The 24,824-nt window shown below is 44.3% G+C and overlaps 1 protein-coding gene across 2 annotated transcripts in view; it reads right to left on the reverse strand.

Moving 5' to 3' along the window:
* The window catches only part of SMARCE1 (SWI/SNF related, matrix associated, actin dependent regulator of chromatin, subfamily e, member 1), an 82,557-nt gene that overhangs the window by 20,708 nt on the left and 37,025 nt on the right, over positions 1–24,824 (reverse strand). For both annotated transcript variants that reach the window (XM_068264363.1, XM_068264362.1), the window contains exons 7-8: positions 6,903–7,074; positions 5,735–5,907 (exon numbers count right to left, since the gene is read on the reverse strand). In XM_068264363.1, coding sequence (XP_068120464.1) covers positions 5,735–5,907; positions 6,903–7,074 — 345 coding nt within the window. The remainder of the gene's footprint in view (positions 1–5,734; positions 5,908–6,902; positions 7,075–24,824) is intronic.

Consider the following 24,824-nt stretch of genomic DNA (forward strand, 5'->3'; position numbering starts at 1 on the left):
GGGGGGGGGGGGGGGGTCTCTGGCTATAGATTCTTGGAGGGAGAGGGATAAGCAAAGGGGGGCATACATGTTTACTGGGGGACATCTGAGTAACCAGGGGGGGTTACAGATTTTGCGCATCTGGGCACCTGGGGGGGCATACCTTAACCTCCCTGGCGTTCTATTAAAATCGCCAGGGAGGCTGCGGGAGGGTTTTTTTTAAATTAAAAAAAAAGTATTTCATGCAGCCAACTGAAAGTTGGCTGCATGAAAGCCCACTAGAGGGCGCTCCGGAAGCGTACTTTCGATCGCCTCCGGCAATCGAAAGTAACAAGATAGGCCGCAATGAGCAGCCTATCTTGTTTCGCTTTCCTCGTCGCCATGGCGACGAGCGGAGTGACGTCATGGACGTCAGTCGACGTCCTGACGTCAGAGCCGCCCGATCCAGCCCCTAGCGCCGGCCGGAACTGTTTGTTCCGGCTGCGCTGGGCTCGGGCGGCTGGGGGGACCCTCTTTCGCCGCTGCACGCGGCGGATCGCCGCGGAGGCGATCGGGCAGCACACGCGGCTGGCAAAGTGCCGGCTGCGTGTGCTGCTTTTTACAAAATTGAAATCGGCCCAGCAGGGCCTGAGCGGCGACCTCCGGCGGCATACCCCGAGCTCAGCTCGGGATTACCGCCAAGGAGGTTAATACTCGGGGGACATTTGGCTATAATGGGGGGGGGGGGGGGGGGGGGGGGAGACAGCGCTAATCCTGGGGGTACATCTGGCCATAATGGGGGTAATCCTGATCTGGGGACACATCTGGCTATAAAGAGGGGCACTATTCCTGGGGGTGCATCTGTCAATCTATTCTGGGGGTGGCAAACACAGGGCACTCATCTGGCTATACTGGGGGAGGCGGTGATACTGGGGACACATCTGGATATCTATACTGGGGCGACTTTAACTGGTGGCACAGTTTTTATGTCAATCGCACTTTTTATTTTTAAACAGAAATTGGTCAAAATTGAGAAATAGTGATTTTTTTTTATCCCCCCCTCCCCCCCCCTTTTTCCCATTAACATGCATAGAAAGGAACATTTTACTTGGGACCAAATACCCCCCAATGAAAGCTTAGTTTGTCTTGAAAAAAAAGAAATATAGATCATTTATATGGCACTAGTACAAATGAAGTTATTGGTGATTAAATAGGGACACCGCTAAAGCGTCAAAACTGCTCTGGTCAATAAGGGGAAAACAAGGTCTGGATGCGAAGTGGTTAAATCAAATCTTGCACTCAGCATGCAAACTGCCCTGGAAGCGAACATCTTCCATTAATGTTAATTCTGTGCATTTGTTTTGAATGGAAGATTTGTATCCTGCTTATAATTAGTCTCTGCACACCTATGCTAAGCGGATCCGAGATGAAACAGGAATTTATGATCGCAGATTGCCAGAGGCGATCGAAGAGGGTGGGGGGGATGCCGCTGCACAGCAGCTATCATGTAGCGAGCCCTGGGCTCGCTACAGGATTTAAAAAAAGTAAAAAAAAAAAAAAAGCTGCGCTGCCCCCTGCCGGTTTTTAACCCTCCTGGCGGTATGAAACATTCCGCCAGGAGGCAGCACAGCAGTTTTTTTTTTTTTTTAAATCATGTAGCGAGCCCAGGGTTTGCTACATGATAGCCGCTGCTCAGCGGCATCCGCCCGCTTCGATCGCCTTCGGCGATCTCCGATCAGGAAATCCCGTTCAAAGAACAGGATTCCCTGGAGGGCTTCCCCCATCGCCATGGCGACGGGGCAGGACGCCGTGACGTCATTGGGAGTCCCGATCCACCCCTCGGCGCTGCCTGGCACTGATTGGCCAGGCAGCGCACGGGGTCTGGGGGGGGGGGGGGGCAACGGATAGCGGCAATCGGTGTGCTGGCGCATCTAGCAAAGTGCTAGCTGCGTCCAGAAAAAAAAAAAATGTACATCGGCCCAGCAGGGCCTGAGCGGCACCCTCCGGCGGCTTACCCCGTGTCACACACGGGGTTACCGCTAAGGAGGTTAATAGACCGCCAGGAGGGCTAAGTCATTCAGACTGAACATTCAGCTGACTCTGAAGATAGACTCTGTGCAAAGGTCCCGATGCAGGATTCGGCACTGGGAGGTATCAGGACATAGGGTAGGACAGGGTTAGATTTACTGGTCTTTATACAAGAGGCGCCTAATTTTTTTATGTAAATATGTTTTTTTTTATATAGCTGTAGTTTTACTTTTTGGCCACAAGATGGCAACCTTAGGTTTCTTTACAAGACGTCACTCTAAGCGCAACATGTACGCTTAGAGGGACATAGGAGGCAGAAAAAGCAAGGCTTCCGAGAGAAGCGGTCTCTTTTTCTGCGGGGGAGAGGAATCAGTGATCGGGCACCATGGCCCAATTAATTGATTCCTGGGCTAACGATCTGCCGCCGAGAGCGCACGTGTATGCACGCGATCGGCCGCGGGAGCGCACATGGCCTCCTGGATGTAACTATGTCCAGGAGGAGAAAGTGGTTAAGTACCTAAATGTGCAGCTCAGTGCACCAAAAAGACATAAAAAGGTTCTGGCTGTTAGGAGGTTACGGTTAAGCATGAAGAAGGTGGTTAAAGTGAACCCGAAGCAGGGCAGAAATAAAAAGTTTAGAACTGGATCTCACAGAGTCTTCTCAGTCCTCACTCCATTTTGTTGTTCCAGCGCTGTCCCCAAGTTATTTGACCTGCAGATGGCGCATGTGCAGTACAGATGTACACGCTTTTGGAAGCACTCGGGGATGCAAGTATTTCCCAAGAGGGTACCAAAGGCACAAATTCCATGGGGACAGCGGTGGAGCGAGGACACAGAGTGAGGACTGGGAAGGCTCTATTGGGGTCCAGAACATTCGCTCTACATAAGTAAGTAGCCTGAAGAGAGTTTCCTCACTTCAGATACACTTAATTGGGGCAATAGCTGCAAGCAGGTTTACTTTAAGAAAGCAGGTTAGGTGTATGCAAGAGGCTTACATTGGGAGAAGGGCTAAGTTTAGGTGTCAAGAATCTCCCCAGTATGGTAAGTTTACAGATTCCACCATAAGTCCTTCCCTCCCAGGGTCTATCTGGACAGGTGTGGGGGTAGTTTTCTCCACCTCCTCCCTTTGAAGAGTTCTCCAAGTCATGGATTATGTGGGTTGGTATTCTTCAGGTGCCCCATGCTAGCTGGCACAGCTGTTCTGGCAATACCACAAGCCAGCAGTGGAGAACAAAGGGATACAAGTGGCTGGGGAAAGAGGTACAGAAGGAACAGATCCTTAAAGGGTACCCGAGGAGGATTAAAGTGGATCCGAGATAAACTTTTACTCATTGCATACTTGTGTTGCTATCATATAGTTTATAGGGCATTCCTCAAGCCAAATACTGCTTCAAAGAGGTGACCCCTTTTAATAATACATAAAGCAATAATAGGACACTCACCAACAAGGCTTGTCAGAGTATCATAACCCAGAAAAAAAACAGACAATATTCCATAGATCGTGTACAATAGAATTGCAGCCTACAGCGTCCGCAAAATAACTGAATGGTGTTGTCCAATCAGGAGGCGCAACACGTTCCCTGCAATCTCCATGGCCTATCACAGCCTGCGCAGGAGCCGGGAAGGTAAATATTGACGTCATCTTGTACGGAGGGCCGCAGCGAGACCCCTGAGGGACGGAGGACGGCGTGGGAAGCCTCATTGGGACCATGAGGCTTCCCCCACCCGAGGTGGAGTACCCCCCAAGGGACGTTTTGATGTTAAAGACTCTCTTTAAGCTTAGGAAGGGCCTATCATCTAATGGCCGACAACATCCGCTCCGAAGCAGGCAATGAGACACGGGACTGGACTTCTCCGTGTCTCCATTCCCCAATCGATGCGACACCTACAACGTCCGCTCACTGTGATAGGGAAGGGCCAATCATCTTAAGGCTGACAAGGTCCGCTCCAAAGCAGGTAGTGAGACATCTTACAGATACCCACATATACTCTTTTAAGATGTAACTTTTTAAAGAGCAATACTTCATAAAGAATTTTAGACGGTGCGAAACTGAAGATTTTGAATTACAGCGTCTTGTGACTCCAAAGACGATTTCAGCACATCTAGTGAAGTCCATTGGTGCAGTGACGATTGTGGATATCACGTCTATTTGGCTGTGGTAGTGTTTGAATCACACCGGAAACAAGCATGCAGTTAATCTTACCCATTCTGACAATAATGTCAGAAACACCAGATCTGCTGAATGCTTGTTCAGGGTCTGTGGCTTAAAGTATTAGAGGCAGAAGATCAGCAGGATAGCCAGGCAACTGGTATTGCTTGACAAGAAATAAATATAGCAGCCTCCATAGCACTCTTATTTCAGTTGTCCTTTAATTGTATCAAGTGAGGAATGAGACATTTTCAGACTGTGCAGAAGCTCCTGAACACAGACAGACACTCAGAAAGTATTTCTGCTTAAATTAAAAGATGAATAAACCTGTTATGAATAAAATGCAAAGTCAGCTCACAGAGCAATAAAAATGTACTTTGGGAACTTGTAATTTCTAAATGAATAATACTTAAAGAGGATCTGTAACATCAAAAGATCCCCTGGGGGGTACTCACCTCGGGTGGGGGAAGCCTCCGGATCCTAATGAGGCTTCCCACGCCGTCCTCTGTCCCACGGGGGTCTCGCTGCAGCCCTCCGTACAAGATGACGTCATTATTTACCTTCCCGGCTCCTACGCAGGCGCTCTGACGGCTGTCGGCTCCGAACTACACGGAAATACCCGATCGCCGTCGGGTCTGCTCTACTGCGCAGGTGCAAGTTTCCGGCGCCTGCGCAGTAGAGCGGACCCGACTGAGATCGGGTATTTCCGTGTAGTTCGGAGCGGAAAGCAGCCAAAGCTCCCCCGCTGGAGCCTGCAAAGGTAAATATTGAACTGACAGTCGGCTCTGTCGCCGGCTGTTCGGAGGGCTGCAGCGAGACCCCCGTGGGACAGAGGACGGCGTGGGAAGCCTCATTAGGATCCGGAGGCTTCCCCCACCCAAGGTGAGTACCCCCCAGGGGATCTTTTTGACGTTACAGAGTCTCTTTAAGCACAAAAGCAAATATGATAACCGTACGGCATATAAAAAAGTAGGAAAACATGTTTTTATTGAATATTATGTCAGGGTTTTATACCGCTTTAATATGCCAAGCAAAATAACATTTAAGCCCCTTCTTCACGATACAATTCTTTGTGCAATTCAATTACGATTCTATTTACGATCCGATTAAATCAGACATGTCCGATCTGGATTCGATTCAATTCGGTTTGCCATTGTTTTGCAATGGCAAATCGAATTAAATCGAATCCCGATCGGACATGTCGGATTTAATCGGATCGTAAATAGAATCGTAATCTAATCGTACAAAAAATCGTATGGTGTAGATGGGGCTTTAGACAGGCATTGAAAAATGTAAATTGACAATTAGAATAAGCTGGTAAATAGTGTATGATTAAGGGTGATAACCAACTTGCTGCATGCATGTTTCCTAACACTTGTAATTACATGGAGCTCTGATGATTTGCCAAGCCTGTATTTCCTCATGGGACCCAATTCTGGCTAAGGCTCAAAGCAGAAAGAAGCAGCTTAGGTGCAGCATCAAGAAGAGACTTCACCCAGTGTGCAAATCTCCACTTACAGCAGCTCCATAGACTATACTCCATACAAATATACCATACCATACATCAGAGATCACCTCCAAGCTTTATATGTTCTCACCTGATGCACCATGAGGGACTGGACTTGTCTCTTGAGAACCTGCATTCTGGCCGTTGTGACCACAGACCTCACATCCGGCACCACGCTCTCACTCAAGATCTCACTGATCAACCGGTGGTTCCTCTGGAAACGAGCAGCCGCAGTGTGCTTCATGGAGAACCCATCATCATAGTCTGGAAGATGTAAGGAATGCAATGTGAGGAATGCTATATGGTTGTCCTGCTTGCATAACAAGTCATACGGAGAAAGCTGCATGACGACTTAGAATGACCCTATGGTGCAGTGGCGCAACTACCCCCCAGGAGACCGGATTCAATGGCACCTTGTATTACAGAAACATAAATGCAGTCATTGCTGACCACATTAAAGAGAATCTATACTGTCCAATTTGTACAATAAAAAAAAAAAAAAAAAAAAAAACATACCAATCGAGTCACTGATCTCCTAGATCCCTCCTTTGCAGTTTCCGCCACTATACTGGCTTTCAATCGCCAGTTTTAGGCAGAGTTAACAAAAAACATGGCCGCTAACCAGGAAGTGAGGTTTGTGTAAATATATATCATGTTACAGTATACTACAAGTTTTTATTACATAGTGAATTCTCTGTTCTCCTCTCAGGGATTCTCACAGTTTCTCAGCATGGGCAGCTCCCTTTCCCCTCAGACAAGATGAAACAGAGAGCAGAGACCTGTCTGTGAGGAATAAGCAAAGCACACACACAGAGCCTGCAGGGGGCGTGCATAACTTCTCCCTATCACAGCAGAGGCAGAGCACTGCTCTCTAGGTCGACAAAGCTTGACAAAAGGAAATAAGATTAGATATATTATATTACGGAGAAAGTGCAACTAGAAAAGGCTGCAGTAAGACAGACCACATTAGAACAGGTATAGGAACTTATAGGATAGAAGAAATAAAGCTGAACATTTTGTTACAGAGTCTCTTTAAAATAATGCTGATCCTTTGACCACAATACTCAAAGTATTCTAGCCAGCAGATTGGCTTACTGGAGTGCAGATTAGGAATGGTCAGAACATCTGATCAGAATAAATGTTCCAAGTAAATGATTTAGAAAGGACTATAGTACTACCCAATCATTTTATCATCATAAGCATTGACTTTTTTCACATTTCGCTCATGACAAGAGTACTCGCTAGTTTGTGCGACTCACCATCAGGATCCTCTGCAGGCTGAATACTCATATAGGGTTCCCCCTTGTCTATGCGGGACTGGCGCTGGCGACTTTCTTCCTCAAGGGCGGCTTCTGCTCGGCTTTTGGCATTGATGTACGCGAGATAAGCAGGGGAGTTGTGGTACGTTTTCATTGACTCATTGTACTCGATCTGGAGGGACACACATCCACAATGAACATTTCACTTAGGCAAGAGACATCGATTAGGCCATGACCTCATCTACAGTATTGTTATGTATAAGGTATTGCAGTGTATCATTAATTCTTGCCTACTGCTGTTTTACTAGGGTGTTCCTATAGTATGCCATGCCTCAGTCATACAAGAACATTTGAAAGCTCTGGTTCAGCATCCCGATTTAGGCTTCTTGCACACAGGGACGTTACAGGCGCACGTTAGTGCAGCCTGTAACGCTTCCCCAACGCACAGCAATGTAACACACTGCCCACGTTGCGTTACATTGTAACTCAGCAAAGTGCTGCATGCTGTGCGTTCTACGCGGCTAAGCCACGTTAGACTGTTTGCACATGCTCAGTCATGTTGGGGAGGAGGGGAGAGCGGCCGGGCACATGGCTAATTAATATTCACTGCACTTAGTGACGTGCAGTGTTTACTTCCTGGAGCGGCCGCTCTGTGCGGCGATTGGCCGGGCGGGACCACGTGATGCCGCATGCGTCCAAGAGTACGCATCATGGACGCCAGAGTAAGCTGCACAACGCGGCTCACTCCGACGTCCACACCAGAGAGCACCAAGCGTTGCATTAGGTGCACGTTATGTGCCCTATAATGTCCCCTAAACGCAACACCCTGGTGTGTAACTAGCCTTAAGGTATTTGATGGCAAACTTTCTTTATTGGGCAATACATTAAGTTTTGAGAATTGCAGGTCTTTACTCGATCACCTGATTCAACCCACCTCTGCTCTCTGTTGGGAGACACTTTGTGGCCAGCACTACAACTAAGCAAAGAAAAAAAAAAAAAGCACTTAACCTTTTCCACACCTATGTTGCCTGTACTAAGAAATGGTTTCTTATAGAAAGCAGAGTGATGAGAGGTTCATAAGGACATTATAAACCCACTAGGAAGGGTGTAAGAAGAGTTAAATACTTTATTATAGCTGTAGTGTAGCTTTATTACACACTGAGCAGATGCAGTGCTGGCCACAAACAGTTAATCTCTTGTCGCATGAAGGAAGGGGGAGGGATCAGGTGATCTGGTCTATGCTGTGGAAGCAACTCCTGCTTTGCTGGCAGCAAGGAACTAGAGAACCAAGTCAAGAGACAGCAGCCTGGTGTTTTAAATATTATTAAATAAAGTAAAAGTGCAGAGCACAAGCTTTTTTCACTGCCAATTTACTATCACATGCATTCAAGTATGGGAGCCTGAATGAACTCTAAAGTAATCCTAAAATAAACCCAAGCAATATATTGCATGGCACATTTGGTTACCATCTATAAAAACTGCATTAAAACATAATTTTTTCCCTCTCAGTAAAAATATATGCAAATTAGCACTATTGTTAAAGAAAACCTGTAATGTCAGGCGGCTGTTCGGAGGGCTGCAGCGAGAACCCTGAGGGACGGAGGAAGGCGTGAGAAGCCTCATTGGGACCCTGAGGCTTCCCCCTCCCGAGGTGAGTACCCCCCCCCCCAGGGGACTTTTTGATCTTACATAGTCTCTTTAAAGTGAACCAGAGACGAAGCACCCTCATGTATTTCACCATATATATCAGTGGGAACATTAGAGGAAACGCCTACCATGCTCTGTTTCATCCTTCACTGCTCAGCCTGCTTCTTATCAGCCCTGATAAAATTCCCGACTGATCCCTAAGCAAATCAAGACTGAATGCTCAGTCGTGGATTTTATCAGGGCTGATAACAAGCAGGCTGAGCAGTGAAGAATGAAACAGAGCAGGGTAGGTGTTTTCTCTAATGTTCCCACTGATATACAGTGGTGTGAAAAACTATTTGCCCCCTTCCTGATTTCTTATTCTTTTGCATGTTTGTCACACTTAAATGTTTCTGTTCATCAAAAACCGTTATCCATTAGTCAAAGATAACATAATCGAACACAAAATGCAGTTTTAAATGATGGTTTTTATTATTTAGTGAGAAACAAAACCTCCAAATATACATGGCCCTGTGTGAAAAAGTGATTGCCCCCCTTGTTAAAAAATAACTTAACTGTGGTTTATCACACCTGAGCTCAATTTCTGTAGTCACCCCCAGGCCTGATTACTGCCACACCTGTTTCAATCAAGAAATCACTTAAATAGGAGCCATCTGACAGAGAAGTAGACCAAAAGCACCTCAAAAGCTAGACATCATGTCAAGTTTCAAAGAAACTCAGGAACAAATGAGAACAAAGTACTGTAATTGAGATCTATCAGTCTGGTAAAGGTTATAAAGCCATTTCTAAAGCTTTGGGACTCCAGCAAACCACAGTGAGAGCAATTATCCACAAATGGCAAATACATGGAACAGTGAAGAACCTTCCCAGGAGTGGCCGGCTGACCAAAATGACCACAAGAGCGCAGAGAAAACTCATCCGAGAGACCACAAAAGACCCCAGGACAACATCTAAAGAACTGCAGGCCTCACTTGCCTCAATTAAGGTCAGGGTTCATGACTCCACCATAAGAAAGACTGGGCAAAAACAGCCTGCATGGCAGATATCCACGGTGCAAACCACTTTCAAGCAAAAAGAACATTAAAGAGAACCTGTACTGAGTAAAAATATTTAAAATAAACACATGAGGTAACTTCAAATGAACATTACATAGTTACCTTGCCATCAGTTCCTCTCAGAAGTTCACCATTTTCTTCTGACAATTATCCCTTCCAGTTCTGACAATATTTTGTCAGATCTGAAATATATCAGTTTCTGTCAGTAAAATATCAGTTGCTGTCAGTTATAGCTGAGAGGAAAACTGATGTACCAGGTAATGTCCATGTTTCCCTATCGCTCAAGTGGGCGATGTTACAGTTTAACTGTGTGCTGACCAGAAAGCTGTTATGGGTAATGGCCATTTTCAAAATGGAGGACGGAAAATCCCCTTGATCACAGTGAACAAACAGGACGCGGGACAGGAGAAAGACACTGAGGAGTAGACTACATGGAAGGTAAGTATGACTTGTGTATGCTTATTTTGACTTTTAATTTTCAGTTCAGGTTTTCTTTAAGGCTCGTCTCAATTTTGCTAAAAAAAAACATCTTAATGATTGCCAAGACTTTTGGGAAAATACCTTGTGGACCGACGAGACCAAAGTTGAACTTTTTGGAAGGTGCGTGTCCCGTTACATCTGGCGTAGAAGTAACACAGCATTTCAGCAAAAGAACATCATACCAACAGTAAAATATGGTGGTGGTATTGTGATGGTCTGGGTTTGTTTTGCTGCTTCAGGACCTGGAAGGCTTGCTGTGATAGATGGAACCATGAATTCTACTATCTACCAAAAAATCCTGAAGGATAATGTGCGGCCATCTGTTCGTCAACTCAAGCTGAAGCGATCTTGGGTGCTGCAGCAGGACAATGACCCAAAACACACCAGCAAATCCACCTCTGAATGGCTGAAGAAAAACAAAATGAAGACTTTGGAGTGGCCTAGTCAAAGTCCTGACCTGAATCCTATTGAGATGTTGTGGCATGACCTTAAAAAGGCGGTTCATGCTAGAAGACCCTCAAATAAAGCTGAATTACAACAAGTCTGCAAAGATGAGTGGGCCAAAATTCCTCCAGAGCGCTGTAAAAGACTCGTTGCAAGTTATCGCAAACGCTTGATTGCAGTTATTGCTGCTAAGGGTGGCCCAACCAGTTATTAGGTTCAGGGGGCAATTTCTTTTTCACACAGGGCCATGTAGGTTTTGAGCTTTTTTTCCTCACTAAATAATAAAAACCATCATTTAAAACTGCATTTTGTGTTCAATTATGTTATCTTTGACTAATAGTTAACGTGATGAGCAGAAACAATTAAGTGTGACAAACATGCAAAATAATAAGAAATCAGGAAGGGGGCAAATAGTTTTTCACACCACTGTATATGGTAAAATACATGAGGGTGCTTTGTCTCTGGTTCACTTTAAGAGCTTAGGAAGAAGGCCCCAGCTTAAAGAAGATGTCCCAGCTGCTTTGACATTTCAAGCACAAGCTTATCTGTTGGTCCTCTAGGGTAGCATACACGGTTCGATTTTGCCACTCGATCGATCCCCCGCTCGATTCCGCAAGAGATTCTCTTATCTTCCGCTCGTTTTCCTTATCTTTTTGCATTCTCAATGCGGAATAGAGCGGTAAAAACCATCGGGCGGGAGATCGGAAATAATCTATCGAGCCATGTAAATGGCTCAGAATTGAGCAGTGTATTCCCAAGCATTAGACAGGCCAGCATTTCTGGGAGATTCTACAAGTGATCTAGTGACCCAGCCACATCCAATCACACTTATGATAAATCTGGACAGTATATCGATCTAAAAGGTTAACTGAGCAAAGTGGTAATTTGTTAGAGGGGATAAAGGAATGACAATAGGCTGATGGCCACACAACCTTATCAAGCAGTACATTCCCAGCAGTGACTGCAGCAGTATTAAATCTCGATCACTTGAGATGGAGTCGGGCAGGTGGAACACTAATCACTACTATTTAACGCTTGCTGGATGGGGAAAATATTGACCTGTGTATGGATAGCTCAAATGCGATGATGGCTTCACTGACCAACTGGGATGTCCAGGAACCCAGCAGTCAGCTCTACATTTCTCTATGGACCCTTGCACACTACATCCATTGACTTGCAGAATAATTCTCACTGCCCATGCAATTCTATGGGGATGTTCACAGTACTGTGGTGTAAATGATCATGTTATTTTAACATGCTGAATACAGGTTTCGAATTAACGCATAAGAAGCTTCAACAGAGTTCTTTCATTTGAGATAAGTGCTCTGCTTTTGACCTCAGTGGGAAGAACTCGTGCTGTAAATTCTTGGAATGCTTTGATCTCTCTCGGTCAACAGAAAATACAAAAACTGAAAGCAGAAATCATCTGTTATTCTCTCACACTGCCTCCTAGTGAAAAGTGGCCATAAATGCACATTGCAGCAGTGCTAATTAGAAGCAAGGAAAGGTAACAAATAAGCAATAATAAAAAAAAAAGTACTAAAATAAAATTGGCCTGGAGCACTTTCAAGCCTCTAAATAAATTGGCTGCTAAAGGATTTTTTTAAGTCTATGTCCAGTCTCCATTGTAACACACACACACACACACTAATGCATGTCTTATGCAATGCGCACAGTGTGCAAGAACCTTAAAGTGTGGTCCCAAACTAAAAATACAAGATTTCAGAAATAAAATCTATTTTTTAACTTATAGGGGGAGCGGCGAACAGCGGCGATTGAGTGCGGAGCGGCAGCGACCGGAAAGCACACGCAGCTAGCAAAGTGCTAGCTGCGTGTTGCAAAAAAAAAAAGTAAGTAAATCGGCCCAGCAGGGCTGAGAAATCCTCCTGCGCGGCATAGCCCGAACTTACCGCCAGGAAGGTTAAAGCTCTGTGTGTAACCCTTCCAATGCTGGTCTAGAAAAAAAAAAAAAAATGCTGGTTGCATATAATATGCTGTAAATAATGTTTTAGAGCAAAGTTGAAATGCTGGGTTATATTCCGCTTTAAATTAGACAGGTAGCAATCCTATGACTGTGTAATCAATTGTTCATTTTTAAGTACCACGGTTTTCCTTCCCAGTTGCTTTAAAATCTGTAAATGAAAACCTTTGCATGATGTTTATGCTCCATCAACACAATTTTACAGCAGGCGGTGTCTACTATTATGTTAGAATAATGACGTGTATGCAATCCTGTAGGGAAGGTACAACTTTCCATCAGCTGTACCAATGATCATAGCAGGTCATTACAACGTCCTGCTTATTCAGGCAACTTTTGAAATGACTAGTCTTGCCAATTGCTTCCCGACAGATAATAAGCATTTGGAAACACGTGGTATATATACAGCATACAGACTGGGCACGGCTTGCATTGGAGGCTTCTGTCACTTAACAACAAGATATTAAGCAACTGCTGACTACCGCATTACACTGATTTGTCAGGAAGGTGTTAAGCTTGTGCCAAGTGATTTAAAGGGGCACTAATGGCGAAAAATTGTACAATTTTAAATATGTGCAAACAGACAGGTTTTTTCCAGAGTAAAATGAGCCATAATTTACTTTTATCCTAGGTTGCTGTCACTTACAGTAGGTAGTAGGAATCTGACAGGTTTTGGACTAGTCCATCTCTTCATAGGGGATTCTCAGTAAGGCTTTTATTCTTTATAAAGATATTCCCTAAAAAGGATTTAAACAACGATGCTGGCAGCTTCCCTGCTTGCTACACAGTTTTTTGGCAGTTGGACAGAGCAACTGCCATTCACTATGTGCTTTTGAAAATAACTAAATCCCTGAAAATCCCCTATGAAGAGATGGACTAGTCCAAAACCTATCACTTCGGGTCAAATTTCTACTACCTACTGTGACAGCAACATAGGAGAAAAGTAATTTATGGTTCATTTTACTCTGGAAAAAAAATATTCTTATTGGTATGTGTTTGGTGAAAAATTTTAAAAATTTTAAATATGTACATAGTGCCCCTTTAATGCAACTCCACCAAACTCTTATCAGTTGTGTGTGGGCACCACATAGTCTTTCCCTTTGAGACCCCTCTCAGAGTGGTGTATACTTTCACAAAAGGTAATAATTAAGGCATCATTCCGCTGCAGTGATTCCCAATTTACTTAAAGGGCACCTGAAGTGAGAGATATGGAGGATGCCATGTTTACTGCCTTTTAAAGCGGACCTGAACTCAGAACTTCCTCTCTGCGCTAAAAGATAAACAATATACTAAAAAAAACAAACTTTAGAGTTGCAGCTTTCAGAACTCCTGCAATAAATCCGCAGTGTATACTTCCTGCTTACATGGAAGCAGACAAAGGATTAACATCTTGTGTTTACATATTAGCTATGTTTTGCCGAGCACTGCCTAATTTTGGAGAGATCTAATGGCTGGAAAGTGTAATGGTTAAGGGCTCTGCCACTAATACAGGAGACCAGGGTTCGAATCTCGGCTCTGCCTGTTCAGTAAGCCAGCAGCTATTCAGTAGGAGACCTTAGGCAAGTCTTCCTAACACTACTGCCTATAGAGCGCGTCCTAGTGGCTGCAGCTCTGGCGCTTTGAGTCTGCCAGGAGAAAAGCGCTATATAAGTGTTTGTCTGGTTTTTTTTAATTACACTTGTGATTACATACAGATGAGGGGGCATTAGACAGGCTCTTCTCTCTAAAAACACATGGGATGCATTTCTCCGTTTTCCTTGTGTCCTGTGCAAGAGTTCAGGTCCACTGTAAACAATACCAGTCGCCTGGCCTAGTGTCTGAATCACACATGAACAAGCATGTGGCTACTCCAGTCAGAAAGCTCTGATCTGCATGCATGTTAAGGCAGGGAGCACACTTATCAAAATCACATGCGGATACCACAAAGCAGAACACATTCTAAATCACACAAAATCTTCATCGTCTATAGGCTGCATAAAATTTGCATGCATTTTTCAATGCGATTTTACGGCATTTTATCATTGCCCAGCAAGTTCCTTCGCAGGCAATGCTATCACATGAGGAATCAAAAAAGGCATTAAATAAAAAAAAAATAAAATAAAATAAAAAAAAAAAAGATTTTTTTCACTCTTTGAATAGGATAAGCTATTAACCACTTCACCACTGAGGGGTTTTACCCCCTGACCACCAGAGCAATTTTCACCTTTCAGCGCTCCTTCCATTCGTCTATAACTTTATCATTACTTATCCCAATGAAATGAACTATATCTTGTTTTTTTCGCCACCAATTAGGCTTTCTTTAGGTGGGACATTATGCCAAGAATTATTTTATTCTAAATGTGTTTTAATGGGGAAATAGGAAAACATGTGGGAAAAAATTATTATTTTTCAGTTTTCGGCCATTATAGTTTTTAAATAAAGCATCCTACTGTAATTAAAACCCATGAAATGTATTAACCCATTTGTCCCGGTTATAAAACCATTTAAATTATGTCCCTATCACAATGTTTGGCGACAATATTTTATTTGGAAATAAAGGTGCATTTTTTTCAGTTTTGCATCCATCCCTAATTACAAGCCCATAGTTTATAAAGTAACAGTGTTGTACCCTCCTGATATAAATATTTAAAAAGTTCAGTCCCTAAGGTAACTAACTATGTTTTTTTTTTTATTGTATTTTTTTTTTTTTATAATTACAAAAAAAAAAAAAAAATTGGGGAGTGTGGGAGGTAATGAGTTAATTTATTGTGTAAATGTAATGTTTGTATATGTAAAATGCTTTTAGGGTGTAGTTTACTATTTGGCCACGAGATGGCCACAGAGTGTTTGTTTACATGCGACCTGTAAGCGTCCGGAAGGACGCTTACAGGAAGCAGTAGGAGGCTGGGAGACGCACAATGATCTCGCTGTTTCTGAAAGAAGCAGAAGATCATTGCGGGGGCTAGATCAACGAACGGGAATGGATTTTCCCGTTCATTGATCTCCGGGCGAGCGGGCGGCGGCGTGCACGAGCGGCGGGTGCGCGCGCACGAGCGGCGGGAGCGCGGACAGCGGCGGTAGCGCGGAAGGTACGGATTTCTCCGTCCCTGGTTTTTTAGGAGGGAAAAAAGGGGCGGAGAAATTCGTACCGCTGGGGGTAAAGTGGTTAAAGACGCAAAACAGAAATACACCAAAAACACAAAAAAAACACAGATGCAGAAATGCATATGCCCAAAAACTTGTAATTTTCCGCACAGACACCTAGTCTCAGGGTCTTTGGTTTAAGTATAAGGGCTCTTTCACATCAGAGCTTGCGTTGGAGAACGCTCAAAGCATACGTTTTGTTGTATGCGGTTTAATATGCGTTGCACTGCAGTGAGTGTGCGTTTTTAATCCGTTTTCAATGCGTTACAGCACATAGAAAAACGCAGGTAATTTTTTTTTCTTTTAGTTTTCAACTTTCTACATTGTTCCTCTGTTGCATTCTGGGACTGATTATCTGCGTTGGATTAAAAACGATTTACATTGACTAACATTGTAACGCATAAAGCTAGCGTTGGCCGAAAAACTGCGCCTGGGTGCAGTGTAACGCAACGCACAAAAAGGCTGCGTTATATGTGAAAGCTAAAATGAAAGTCTATGGACTTTCATTTCACCTTGGGTAACGCAAACTTTACCCTTTGCGTTGAAACGCAGAAAATCTGCCCTAATGTGAAAGAGCCCTAAAGGCCCGTACACACGCCTGACTGCAGGCGACGACGGGTCCGTCGTCACCTCCCGCTGGGCGGGTTTTCAACAGACAGTGCGGCGTGTGTACAGTCTGTCGGCGGACTGATAAGGCTGTTTCTGAACAATCCGCTGAGCCTTATCCATCTGCAGACAGACTGTACACACGCCGGACTGTCGCTGGAACGCCCGCCCAGTGGGAGGAGACGACGGACCAGCCGTTGCCTTTAGTACGGCGTGTACGGGCCTTAAGAGGCAGAGGCTCAGCAGGACAGTCAGGAAATGTATATGCCTCTCCCTTCAAGTATCCATTAATTATGCTTCACTGAAAAAAATTCACATATGAGTTTGGGAAACAGTTTCCACCTTCTCTCTCCAATTTTTAATGTTTTGGTTCAAAAATATAAAACAGAGGATGACTTTATGGAAGCTAGAAGTGGACTGAAATTTCTCATGCGGCTCGCTCACTACTGAGGTCCCAGCCCCGGGACATACAGGAAGTATTTATTTCAATTAACGAGTCAGCAAAGAAGAAAAACGGATATATCACGCCTGAGTAGAAATGTATCCTACACAATCCTTGGTTCAGCCCTAATTACCAACGACTAGTCATAAAAGCTTGCCTTGTCTCCACCAGTAGAGGTCAGTGTTCTACTGCTTTAGAAAACAGATGCCTACAAAACCATCACTAAAAAAGTCCTACTTACAAAATGTAAAAAAAACAGAAACAAATCAAGATATATGAAGGCGGACATTTTTATTTTTTTATTTTATTAAATCTATTGTAAGATCTGCATGCTTGTTCAGGGTCTATGGCGAAAAGTATTACAGGCAGAGGATCAGCAGGACAGCCAGGCAATTTGCATGGTTTAAAAGGAAATGCCTCAGCCTCCATATCCCTCTCACTTCAAGTTCCCTTTAACATTCTTGGCTTTGATTCACAATTTTATCCCTATCAGGAGTGTAACAACTTCAATTTTAGGCTGGGTTCACAGTAGACTCAAAACTGGGCCGTTTTAATGAGAAACTCCGACCAAGAATTGAACTTTATCACAATCAGTAGCTGATACCCCCTTTTACATGAGAAATCTACTCCTTTTCACAAGCAGACCTTCAGGGGGAGCTGTATGACTGATATTGTGGTGAAACCCCTCCCACAGGAAACTGAGGACCGTGGTACTCCTGGCAGTTTCTTGTCTGTGAACCTCGTTGCATTGTGAGAAATAGCTGTTTACAGCTATTTCCAACTGCCAAAAAAGTAAGCAGCAGCTACAATCACCTGCCAACAGTAAAATGTCACCATGTGATAAATGTCAGAATGTACATCAGGGATTTAAAAGATTTTACAATGGGCAAACACTAACTAAATCATTTATACATAATTATTGTATAAATTAAGCACTTTTTATTTTTACTGGAGTTCCTCTTTAAACAACAGAGGTCTTCTAAACAGTTCCAAACGTTATCTGTAGGCCCCATACAGACATGTCCGTTTTGTACGTATATCCTGTCTCCATTGCAGCAACGGAAGACAAAGTACCATGATGTATTACTCTGTACACTATGTGTAAAACAGACATGATTGCATTGGTCTCCCTTGCTGCCCAATGGACACCAAAACATAAGTGGACAGACACAGCGGACTGCACACTGGATCTGCCATGACTTTGCAGGTTGCCAGTGTGACATAGTGTGGACCCTAGCCTTGGGGCAGGTTTCCACTAGCGCCGGCTGTCCATATCAAAGATTGACGTGGCCACTTGCACACATAGATTACACATCCGAAACCCTGTAGCCGTGCCATGCACAGCTGTCCAGAATTCTATACAGCAGGGTTTCAGAATGTTTTTACGCGCACAAAATTGAAAGTAGTCTCTTGAATTTAATAGGCTGAGATTCTGGATCCGCATTTGTGCACGTGAAATTGAGGACAAACAGGCCATTATGCTTTTGACACGTGTTACATTTCTTTCCCAGCAATACTGTAGATGTACACAAGAGATCTTCAATGGTAAACAGTGATGATCACCGGATGAAATCCGAATAGGTGTTGTTCAGATTTCATGCAGGTAGTTAAAGCACCTGTGAGGTGGGCGAGAGGGGGGGGGGGGGTTAATCTTTCCCATCAGACGTCTTACTTGATCCATCCCACGTCGTCTCCCGCGATGCGTTCCAAGCTGCAGTCACGTGACTAAAACCACTTCCTCCAACCCGGAAGGAGGAAGTGTTTGTAATCACGTGACCGTTGCTTGGACCCATCGTGGGAAGCGTCGAGGTACGGATCAAAGAAGACATCTGATGGGCAAGATTAACCCCCCCCCCCCCCTCTCCCCCACCTCACAGGTGCTTTAATTACCTGGATGAAATCTGAACACCATCTATTCGGATTTTATCCAAATACTTTTTTTGGGCATCCCTGGTAAACAATTAAAGCAATGACTTAATAATCAGCCAAAGAGCGTCACAGTGTCGGCACAGTACAGTGACTTAAACAGGAACTCCAGTGAAAATAATGTAATAAAAAAAGTGCTTCATTTTTACAATAATGGTGTATAAATGATTTAGTCAGTGTTTGCCCATTGTAAAATCTTTCCTCTCCCTGATTTACATTCTGACATTTATCACATGGTGACATTTTTACTGCTGGCCAGTAACTGGCAAGTAGCTGTAAGTAGATGTAGCTGCTGCTTGCTGTTTTGGCAGTTGGAAACAGCCATTTCCCACAATGCAACAGGGTTTACAGACAGGAAATTGCCAAGAGTACGTACTCAGAAATTCTTTGTGGGAGGGGTTTCACCACAATATGAGCCAGACAGCGCCCCCTGATGGTCTATTTGTGAAAAGGAATAGATTTCTCATGTAAAAGGGGGTATCAGCTACTGATTGGGATAAAGTTCAATTCTTGGTCGGAGTTTTTCTTTAACCACATAAGGCCCGCAGCATTTTGCACAGATCTGTGCTGCGTGGGCTCTTCAGCCCCCAGCACAGATCAGATTTCACGCAGGGCGACCAGACCCCCCCCCTTTTCCCCACTAGGGGGATGTCCTGCTAGGGGGTCTGATCGACCGCCGTGTGGCCGAGCGGCTCGCCTGTACCCCGTGACACTGGCTCATATGTGGCGATGTCCGTACAGCGCTATTCTGCCCTCCCTCTCCTTCCCTCCCCACCTTGCTGTGGGCAGCACAGGACATCGATCCGTCCTTCAGCCTATCAGATGCCGGCGATCCCCGGCCAATCAGAGGCCGGGGATCGCCGATCTCCTTTACGGCGCTGCTGCGTCGTATGATGTAAACACCGGGGATTTCTTCCCCGCGTTTTTACATCTAGCCTGCGAGCCGCGATTGGAGGCTCACAGGCTGTTCACGGAGACACCCTCCGTGAACTGACATGGAACGGCCGCTCGAACGAGTGGCCGTTCCCATGGAAACACCACTGCGACCTGCGTCCGCCTGTCGGCGGACGTTGGTCGTTAAGTGGTTAAAGTGCTCATAAATCACCTCGATATCGATCTGACACAATCATAGCGATTGATGCCCTAACATGATCGCAACGACCGATTTCCGCACCAAGCAACTGATCCGGCATGTTGGAAAGATCTTGCTTGAAAAGGCTCAGTCAGACCCCCTGCCGGTCTGCCCCCCTCAGTGTGGAAGCAGCTCACCTGTCCGCTAGCATGAGCCATGTACTCCTCTAGTGCCTTCTCTCATCGCCTGTACCCAGTCACCCAGGCTCATGTATGGACATCACCACACATATGAGCCAGTGTCACGGGGTACAGACGAACCCGAGGAGACGCACAGCGGATAGGCATGCTGCTGCCACATGCAAAACAGGCCCGGCAGGCAAAGAGCTAAGATTTCTAATAGGTTTCATGCTGAAATCTATCGGAAACCAGTGTGCTGTCAAGTAACAAATGCCTCTCTGACCAGATTGGATCAAAGGATCTATCAGATGGTCAATCCACTTATGTATAGCTACCTATAGAGAACCAGAGGCGAAGCACCCTCATGTATTTTACCAAATATATCAATGGGAACATGACTGTAAACACTTACCCTGCTCTCGGTTTCATTCTTCTCTGTTCAGTCTGCTTGTTATCAGCTCTGATAAGAATCCCTGACTGAGTATTCAGTCTAGCTTTCACAAGAATGATTATAGCCGAGTCATTCTTCTGTGAGGTCTTTTCAAGCCCAAGCCTGCCCTCTCCTGGCTCTGCCTTCCTGCTAAGAGTATACATAGCAGGAAAGCAGAGCCACAAGGGGGCAGACTTGGGCTTGAAAAAACATCACAGAAGACTGACTCAGCTATAATCATTCCAGTGAAAGCTAGACTGAATACTCAGTCAGGGATTCTTATCAGAGCTGATAAAAGGCAGAATGAGAAGTGAAGAATAAAACAAAGCGCAGGGTAGGTGTTTATTGTCATGTTCCCATTGATATATATGGTAAAATACATGAGGGTGCTTCGTCTTTGGTTATCTTTAACTACCTACCGACTGCCTCACGCCAATGGGCGTGGTCACGGTGGCAGCCCCACGACCGCCTAACGCCAACTGGCTTCAAGTCCTGGGGCTCTGTTTTGCAGGAGATCGGGCGCGATCAGACCCCACCAACAGAGAGCTCTGTTGGTGGGGGAAAAGGAAGGGGGGGGGGGGGAATCCCTTGTGTGCTGTGTTGTGCGGCCCTGCAGCGAGGCCTTAAAGCTGCAGTGGCCATTTCAGTAAAAAAACAAAGGCCTGGTCTTTAGGGGGGTTTAACACTGCAGTGCTCAAGAGGTTAAGGCTGCTGCCTTGTGGGATTTTCTCAGCAGCCTGTAATCAAAGGGACAGCTCGCTTGTGTATTATGGTTCTGGAGGTTTTGTACTTCATCTTCAATAAAGATCTGCTACACGATTGCTTCCAATTGCCTTTGTCAGCTTTAGTGCATGTCCATCTGAACTCCAGTATGTGTATATGAGGTACTGATATGCAGAAGTACACTGGAAACTCACAGTCAGACATGGTCAATCACATGACAGGCCACGAGACACAATCTGCATGCATGAACATTACAGAATGTACAGATGATGCTTTGAAAGCAAAATAAATCTAGAATACAGGTTTATGTCATCTATGAAGAACTATTCATAACATCCATAATCATCATATAGTATCTCTTACTTATATAGCGCCATCATATGCCAAAGCGCTTTACCATGGAATATACAGTATACAGAATATATTTCAGGGGGAAAAAAAGGCAGAAGCATTCCTGTTACAGCAGGTTTACAATAGGACCACTTTCCAGGTAACGTCTTTACTTTGAATAAAGACACAGGGAACACACTTGTGAATAGCTTAGCCACTGTTTGCCTCTGGAGCAGGATAGGAGCATCTCCCCCCACCATGTGCCTGGCATCTATAATCACAGGTGACCAAGCATGCCGCACTAAGGCAGGGATCACTCTAGCGGGAATCGCATGACTGCATAGTCCTTCACTATGGGGAGAGAAGCCATGCGGACACATCTGGCCCATGCTTCAGATCGATCAGCTTTCCTTTCAGAGATCTGTTGGACAGCAGGAACCTGCAGATATAAATTCCAGCCCTAACAGTGACCATCTTCTTGTACATGGGTACCTGTACAACTCTGGTTTATGGCCTACCAAAGAGGGGATCACTGGGGTGAGGTGGGAAATCACTGGGATGTAGCTCGGGCCAGGTACACCATACTTGGAAGACAGCAGGTGTTATACAGACAAAGCACACCCTTAATAGGACTACTGAAAGGATCTAAGGCATCATTTACATTAACCACTTAAGCCCAAAGGGTTGTTTATTTTTTGCATCTAAGCAACTTTCACCTCCCATTCATTTTCCAATAACTTCATCACTACTCATCACAATGAATTGGTCTATAGCTTGTTTTTTTGGCCACCAATTAGGCTTTCTTTGGGTGATGCATTTTGCTAAGAATTTTATTCTAAATCCATTTTAACAGGAATATTAAGAAAGAAATGGAAAAAATTCATTATTTCTAAGCTTTTGGCCAATATAGTGTGAAATTAACCCATTCGCGTTCCGTCGTTTTCACTTGAGAAATGTTCACCTCCCATTCATTAGCCAATAACTTTATCACTACTTATCACAATGAACTGATCTAGATCTTGTTTTTTCCGCCACCAATTAGGCTTTCTTTGGGGGGGTACATTTTGCTAAGAGCCACTTTACTGTAAATGCATTTTAACAGGAAGAATAAGAAAAAAAACGGAAAAAATCATTATTTCTCAGTTTTCAGCCATTATAGTTTTAAAATAATACATGCCTCCATAATTAAAACTCACGTATTGTATTTGCCCATATGTCCCGGTTATTACACCGTTAAAATTATGTCCCTATCACAATGTATGGCGACAATATTTTATTTGGAAACAAAGGTGCATTTTTTCCGTTTTGCATCTATCACTATTAACAAGTTTAAAATAAAAAAAAAATATATAGAAATATTTCATCTTTACATTGATATTTAAAAAGTTTAGACCCTTAGGTAAATATTTTTTTTTTTATTTATTTATTTTTTTTTTATTGTAATTTTTTTTTTTTTTATATTAAACATTTTATTTGGGTAGTTTTGCGAGGGTGTGATGTAAGCTATAGGTTTATAATGTAAATGTGTGTTTTTTATTTTTTTTTACTTTTAGTTGTAGTTTTACTTTTTGGCCACAAGATGGTGGCCATGAGTTTGTTTACATGACGTCACTCTAAGCGTAACATACGCTTAGAGCGACGCATGGGGGAGGTAACAGCCAGAAAAGGTGCAGCTTCCGAGAGAAGCTGTCGCTTTTTCAGCGGGGGAGAGAGAGCACCATAGCCCGATTCACTGATTGCCTGGCTAACGAACCGCGGGCCGGGAGCACGCGCGCGATCGGCCTCGGGAGCGTGCATGGTTCCTGGACGTAGTTTCTACGTCCAGGAACCAAAATAGGTTAATACATGCTACCGTATTTAAAACCAATGTATTTTATTTGCCCATTTGTCCCGCTTATTACACCATTTAAATGATGTCCCTATCACAATGTATGGCACAGATATTTTATTTGGAAATAAAAAGGTGCATTTTTTTTCTATTTGCGTCCATCACTATGTACAAGCCCATAATTAAAAAAAAATTATAGTAATATACCCCTTTGACGTGCATATTTAAAAAGTACAGACCCTTAGGTAACTATATGTTTTTTTATTGTAATTTTTTTTTATTTTTTTGTATTAAAAAATTGTATGTGGGTAATTTTTGGTGTGGGAGGTAAACAGCTAATTATAAATGTATAAAAAATTCTTTATTTAAGGGATACTGTAGGGGGGGGGGGGGGGGGGGTGGGTCGGGGGAAAATGAGTTGAAGTTACCCGGGGCTTCTAATGGTCCCCCACAGACATCCTGTGCCCGCGCAGCCACTCACCGATGCTCCGGCCCCGCCTCCAGTTCACTTCTGGAATTTCTGACTTTAAAGTCAGAAAACCACTGCGCCTGCATTGCCGTGTCCTCGCTCCCGTTGATGTCACCAGGAGTGTATTGCACAAGTCCAGTATGGTCTTTGGTCTGCGCAGTATGCTCCTGGTGCCATCAGCGGGAGCGAGGACACGGCAATGCAGGCGCAGTGGTTTTCTGACTTTAAAGTCAGAAATTCCAGAAGTGAACTGGAGGCGGGGCCGGAGCATCGGTGAGTGGCTGCGCGGGCACAGGATGTCTGCGGGGGACCATTAGAAGCCCCGGGTAACTTCAACTCATTTTCCCCCGACCCCCCTACAGTATTCCTTTAAAAATGGATGTGTGTGTGTGTGTGTGTGTGTGTGTGTAGTTTTACTATTTGGCCACAGTGAAAAAGTCCTGGAAGCATGATTGTATGTTTCCAGGAAGAAGACTGGGAACTTTTTGAAACTCAGAAAAAACGCAGAGTCTTATGAGACGCTGTCGGCTTTTCTGTGGGGGGCTTCGATCAATGAACCGGATCTATATTCCCTTTCATTGATCGCTGGGCTAACGGCCGGCGGCGGCAGTGCGTGCGGCCCGCGGGAGTGCGCGCAGCCCAAGTGTTCGTCCAGTTAGGCTTAAGTGGTTAAAGCTATACAGCCTGATTGGCTAAATTCACATGGACTGTAAATTCGTCCATGTGAATTTAGCCAATCAGGCTGTATAGCTTTAACCACTTAAGCCTAACTGGACGAACACTTGGGCTGCGCGCACTCCCGCCGCTGCCTCCATATCCCTCGTTACAGTTGTCCTTTAAATATGCCAGTTTTTTTATTTAAAATTTACAGTAGTTTTTACAGTTTCATGGTCTCTGCTCAATGACAAGCATGGATGTATGCCGGAGCTCAAATCTATGAATTATTGACTTTTTCCTGCTCTCAGAAGCCATTTTCTGCCAGGAAAGTTTTATGGCTGTAATTCCTTTATCAGTGAGGATTATGCTATAGTCCGACCCTGTCCCAACCAGGACAGAAACCATCACTTCCATACCTGATGTTTAACTCTTTCTGGCAGAGGAAAGGAAAAGAAAAAAAAAAAAAAAAAAAGCAAGAGCATAGCTATTTGTGTGCTTGGCACTGTACATACACGTCTAACTCATGTCACCTC

The sequence above is a fragment of the Hyperolius riggenbachi genome, chromosome 12 (genome assembly GCF_040937935.1).
Source record: "Hyperolius riggenbachi isolate aHypRig1 chromosome 12, aHypRig1.pri, whole genome shotgun sequence".
NCBI lineage: Eukaryota > Metazoa > Chordata > Amphibia > Anura > Hyperoliidae > Hyperolius > Hyperolius riggenbachi.